The sequence below is a fragment of the Homarus americanus genome, unplaced genomic scaffold, assembly GCF_018991925.1.
Source record: "Homarus americanus isolate GMGI-L3 unplaced genomic scaffold, GMGI_Hamer_2.0 scaffold20465, whole genome shotgun sequence".
NCBI classification, from domain to species: Eukaryota; Metazoa; Arthropoda; class Malacostraca; order Decapoda; family Nephropidae; genus Homarus; species Homarus americanus.
Window position 1 is genome coordinate 11,287,151 of NW_024756914.1, and position 6,000 is coordinate 11,293,150.

Genomic DNA, 6,000 nt, shown 5'->3' on the forward strand with positions numbered 1-6,000 from the left:
GTGCTCTGCACCAATTGTTCCGGCTAACGGGGATATCACTGTATTTAAAAAAAATTTTCTTATGTATGTTGTACTTTACAGTAATCAGAAAATCTGGCTTGAATATATTGTATGTTATTTTGTCAGTTACTGTATACAGTACTGTATTAACCTTCAGAAGCAATACTGTCATCACTATCTCCCTTAGACCTGTAACTGAGCTAAAACATACTGTAACTGAACTGTTGCAGGAAATCTTCATGACTGCATCGTTCAATGTTATTTTGTAATATTGTACAGTACAGTGAACCCTCACTTTACGCGGTTAATTCAACCCACAGGGTACCGCGGAAAGTGAGAAACGCGTAAAGTGAACAACATAACATATGGGATTAATTGAAATAGAGACCGGGCCGACCCCCAAACTCCACTTTTTCAGACACAATACCTACGTTGTAGTAAAAATAACTTCTTAATTTTATGATGGTATGCACACGCAATTAATAATTAAGAGAAATATCAATAATATTAGGTTTTTTAACACTTACATTAGTAGAAAAGATGGCTGGGCACACGGGGATGGGGGTTGGTTCCGAGGCAGAGGGCAGATTATTGGCCCCCACCTGTATCACTTGTATCAATTGTATCACTCTCCACCACAGAGGCTTGCAGGGCCTCTTTGTCAAACCCCTCAAAGTCCATATAAGTCCGTATCCTCACTATAATTATCACTATCACTGACTTGGGCCGGCTGTGGTGGGTGGCGGGTGAAGAACTCGGTAATGTTTTGATGACTGGGCAACCTTGTGCGCACCCTGCTCGCGCCGCTTACACAACATGGCGGATGGCGGGAGGTTTGGATCCAAAAATGGCGCGGCTCGCCAGCCGCTCTCCGCGTAAAGGGGTACACGCACTGCGGAATGTGAGCATTCCGGTTTCGGCAGGGTACCGCGTAAACGTGGAAACACGGAATGTGGGACCGCGTAAAGCGAGGGTTGACTGTACTATTTTTAAATGTTATATATGTACTGTACAGTATTTATTGTACTATATATATTTTTGTTCTTCATTTCCAGGAAGTCAAAATTTTCCTTTATCCAGTGGATCCTCCTCATCAGTGATGAAATTTAGGAGTGGAAGTTCTGAAATAGTATCTTTACCAGGCATTGGAGACAGACCCCATCAACCACGGTCAACCAATTTTCCAAAGCGTGTGATAGGGATAAACCGTGTGGCAAGAGGATTTCAGGCTTCATGGTTTGATCGCTGGCCATGGATACATTACGATGAAGCAGGAGATAAGGCATTCTGCTTTGTATGTATTAAAGCTTGTACACAAAATCTAATTTCAACGACAATAGAACCTGCTTTTGTTTTACGTGGATTTGCAAACTGGAATAATGCCACAGGAACCAAGAAAGGCTTTCAAGCACACGAGAGGTCTGATTGCCATAAAGAAGGAGTAGAGCGCTGCTTGTATTTACCTTCAACTTTACAGGAGAAACAAAATGCTATTAATATAAAGAAAAAGCTCATTAATAAAAAGAAAACAGTTGTTAACAGAAAAAAATTCTTAAAAATTTTGTCAAACTTGCGATTTCTGGCAAGACAAGGCCTTGGGATTCAGGGAGAAAAAGATAAAACCAATTCAAACTTTATTCAGCTGTGTCATTTAAGAGGTAAAAGTGATCCTCAGCTGATGACATGGGTTATGAAATATCAGAATAAATACACTGGCAGTGAAATGCTGAATGAAATATTACAGGTGATGGGTATGAAGGTGTTGAAACATATAGCAGTCAGTTTACAAGACACCGAGTTCTTCAGCATCCTGGCTGACAGAATTACTGACCACTCAAATAAGGAACATCTTGTTGTTTGTGTACGATGGGTAGATGATAAACTTAAAACTCACGAGGAATTTATTGGTTTCAAAGCTTTAGAAAATGTTGATGCTTCTACTATGACAGCTGTAATAAAGGATCTCTTAATACAAATGAATCTTTCCTTAGAGCATGCCAGAGGGCAGTGTTATGATGGCCACACTCCAACAATGGGAGAAATGAAGAGTGTATCTGAGCTAATAAAGCATTGTGAGCCCAGATGCTTGTACTATGACTGTTATAACCACTCGTTTAATCTGGCCAGTGTGGAATGTATCATGAAGGTCAAATTAATAAAAGAAGCTTTAGAAACTACTCATGAAATTACCAAGTTAATAGAACGATCCACAAAGAATGATGCAAGACTTGAGAAAATGAAAGAAAACATGAAAGAAGACAGGGAGGAATCTTCTGACTTATATATGTTATGTCCAACACGATGGACGGTCAGAACAAAAGCACTAAGTTGTGTCATACAAAATTATTCTCTCCTGAAAGGGCATTGGTCCTGGTCACTGGACCACTGCACCGACACTCAGATGAAAGCAACAATCCGTGGCATTTATGTTCATATGTTGCAATTTGACTTTTTCTTTGGGCTTACTTTGGCTGAATGTTTACTCCAACATGCAGATAGTCTGTGTACAACTCTTCAGAAGCAAAGATTATCAGCAGCTGCGGGACAGCCTGTTGCTGCCCTGACTATAGCAACACTTACTAGTTTACAGACAGAGGATAAATTTGAGTTATTTTGGGCTAATGTCACCACAAAAGCAAAAGAAAATTATACGGAGGATCCAAAGTTACCACAACACACACACTGTTTTGCTGATGAACAAGCAACCCCAGAGTGCCCTGATGCACCAAAACGTATCTACAGAGCAGTTTACTATGAGGCCATACACCTCTTAGTTTCTTGTGTCGAGGACAGATTTGAACGGCACGACTATAAAATATATAAGAGTTGCGAGCAGCTTCTTCTCAAAGCTGCAAGCGGATTGGATTACACGGACGACTTTCACTCGGTCACTAGTTTTTACGGTTCGGATTTTGTGAAAGAAGATCTACAAACACATCTTAGTACATTGACCCACAACAGGTCACACGTGGGCGTTGTCACACTCTCTGTTGTGCTCGCGTACCTAAGGTCACTGTCATTGAGTCAGCAACAACAAATATCTCAGGTTATAAAATTAGCCAAATTAATTCTCATAATGCCAACAGCAAATGCAACTAGTGAACACTCGTTCAGTTCCCGAAAACGCATCAAAACCTTTCTGTGTACATCATCGTGGAGCTGCTGTAACAACCTCATGGTGTTGTTTGTTCACAGAGAGAGAACCAGCAGTCTCAGCCTGATTGAAGTTGGAAATGAATGCATGAGTAGATCAGAAGACACCTTAGATATGTTTGGTAAATTTGTATCTTCAGATCTAACCAAAGGTAAAGATCCAGTAAGAAAAGTTAGTAAATGCAAACCAATTAGATTTAAAGCAAATCGTAAGGATTTACAGTATTGAGTCAACTCAAATGATTTAAGAAAAATAGTACTGTATACAGTATAATAATTTATAAATCACAAGGCTATTGTTGCCATTTTCTGTTTTCGTCCCACTGCTGCCGTTAATCACATGTAAGGCGATTGTATTAGCCCCTGTCTTATAGGCAGAAGTGTACATATAAACCTTTTATAATAAATACAAACAAAGGAACATATTGGATTTCACTACAGAAGATCCAATAAACTTTGATCTATACTGTAGTTTAGTATGTCTAAAATATAAGGTAACGTGCTTCACAAGTGATTGTTACAAGTGGTGACAACCCAAGAAAGTTGTTACATATATGACAGTTTCACAAGTAACTGTTATATTCACGGTAACAGTCACCTCAACAGATACATGGTTGGTAAAGGTAAAGTCTTTATGTTCTCCCCATTATTGTGTCATACTGTTACATCTGTTAATAAGAGAACATTAAAATGTTAAAGGGGTTATAATTTTTGTTCTATGAATTTCTCCAAAAAAAGGGATCAAAGTTTTGGAATCACCATAAAAATCTACATAAAAAAAAAATTTCATTTTTTTTAGTGTGTTGCATATCAAACCAAACAAATATGAGTTTCCATTGGAATTTTTTATTTTTATTATTTTTTTAACAGACAAAACTACCCACAATATGTAGGTGTTGGAAACTTATAAATATTAACCCTCATAAATAAAGATGGTTTAGAATTCTCAAATTTAACTAACACAATATTAATGACTTTAGTTTCACTTACAGGTAGAGATACAGCTGACTATTCACCTTTCACCAATACTGAAGAAATAAATCTTGGTATCATGATTGATGGGGAATTTTTCCGGTTCCAGGAAAGATTTTGGAATTTGTTACCTAACCTAACCTCGGAACTAGTTCCCAGACTCAGAACAGAAAAATTTGGAGACTTTCCGTAAAATCCCCAAATTACTCATAGACCAGAAAAAATGCAGTTTCTGGAATTTTCTGAACATATACCTTTGGAGAAATCATAACGGACTGTATGCCTTAATTATTAATTTTTTATTTTACACTCTGCATACATACGTGGATATTACGTATTAATATATTTGTGAAATTTGTGGATGATTTTTTTTTTAAATACTTTACTCTTGATCATCCATATATTATGACATATCCTGCTTTTAATAAAGGCTATATTCTGACATAAGCAAAGTCATTGTATTCTTATCTTTATTATTATTATAGTTTATATTAAACATTAAAAAATGCAGGAATGATTTGCGATTAACATTGCAGACTGTATTGAGGATATTTTTAAACCATTTAATTATCATCTTGTTCTATGTTAAACATTATTAGTCTCTGATTAGTTGGTAGAACTTCATGACTGTACCTACTGTATATGGGTTCCATGACATTTTCTCACAAGATGAACCTAATCTAACCTAACCTAACATGTCTTCATTTCCATAATAGTTGAGTACTGTATATGCCTTGTAAACAAATGTCTGCACACTAACTATATGAAGGCTCTCTGGTGAGGATCCATATACAGTATTTACATGGAATATTTTTACAAATAAAAGATCATTTAAACAACAGATACTTTTCTCTAACTGCTGGTTTAGTCCATGGCATTGGCATGTTGTATACATTTTTACTCCTGACATTGGGAAAGTGTTCATGTCTTGCTTTTTTGAAAGGGCATTTACTGCATTACTATATCGCTGTAGATCTTTCAACTGTCATTACCTTTGTCATCAGAGTAGACTTAGCTTATTATATATTTCAAATGACATTTCTTTTGATTATTGATTGTTTGCCTGCAAAAAAAAGTCTTGTTTTTAATCAGGTTCACCACAGGATCACATTGAAGCTGTGTAGTGTCCATTTCATAACATTAATTGAAACAAAGAAATATATGAATAAATAAAACATTATATATAAATTTCTATTTCCAATGCCTCACAGGGAATGTAAAATAAATAATGTCATTAAATAAACTTCATAATACTGTTTCATTTATATAACTATTTTTACAGACAAGCATTGACACACACACATGCACACACACACACACACACACACACACACACACACACACACTACAGGTAGCAGTGAACCGATGATTCTGCGTATTCCCACAGCGAATTAAAACAGCAGTTTGTGTTGCATGAAATCAGCGTCTTTAGAAAGAAGTTTGTTTAGCATCAGTTAGATACAACTGGATTCATTACCCGAAATGGATTAAACGTTTGAAGATAATATTAGTACAGTATAAATTAATGATAAACAGGCAACCTCATAAACAGCCTGCACACAGCTGTGCCTGATGCATGATGTTCTTTAACATACTTACCGATTTTTACTTATGTTTATTTATCTAAATATAAATTCATATAGGTTGGCTCATTGCTCTATCCATTTTAAAATCAAATTAACAGTATATACTAGCAGAAAGGCATAATATAATGCCAAACAACAAAGCCCAACCATTAATTAAGCAACGGGGAACTAAGTAACCAATCACTGATCACTTTTACATTCATTCATAATATTTACTACGTACTACAGCAAACAAACAGCCTTGAGTTGCCAGCTGTCTCCAGCATTGTTGGAAGAATCTTGAATGAGA

The 6,000-nt window shown here is 36.4% G+C and overlaps 1 protein-coding gene across 5 annotated transcripts in view; it reads left to right on the top strand.

Annotated features, from left to right (window-relative positions):
• Positions 1-3,522, top strand: part of LOC121857106 (zinc finger MYM-type protein 1-like) — a 32,957-nt gene extending 29,435 nt beyond the window's left edge. For 4 of the 5 annotated variants that reach the window (XM_042352985.1, XM_042352987.1, XM_042352989.1 and 1 more), the window contains one exon: positions 1,056-3,522. In XM_042352985.1, coding sequence (XP_042208919.1) covers positions 1,056-3,382 — 2,327 coding nt within the window. In that variant the 3' untranslated portion in view covers positions 3,383-3,522. The remainder of the gene's footprint in view (positions 1-1,055) is intronic. The other variant, XM_042352988.1, reaches the window with a different exon arrangement.
• Positions 3,523-6,000: the final 2,478 nt, after the last annotated feature.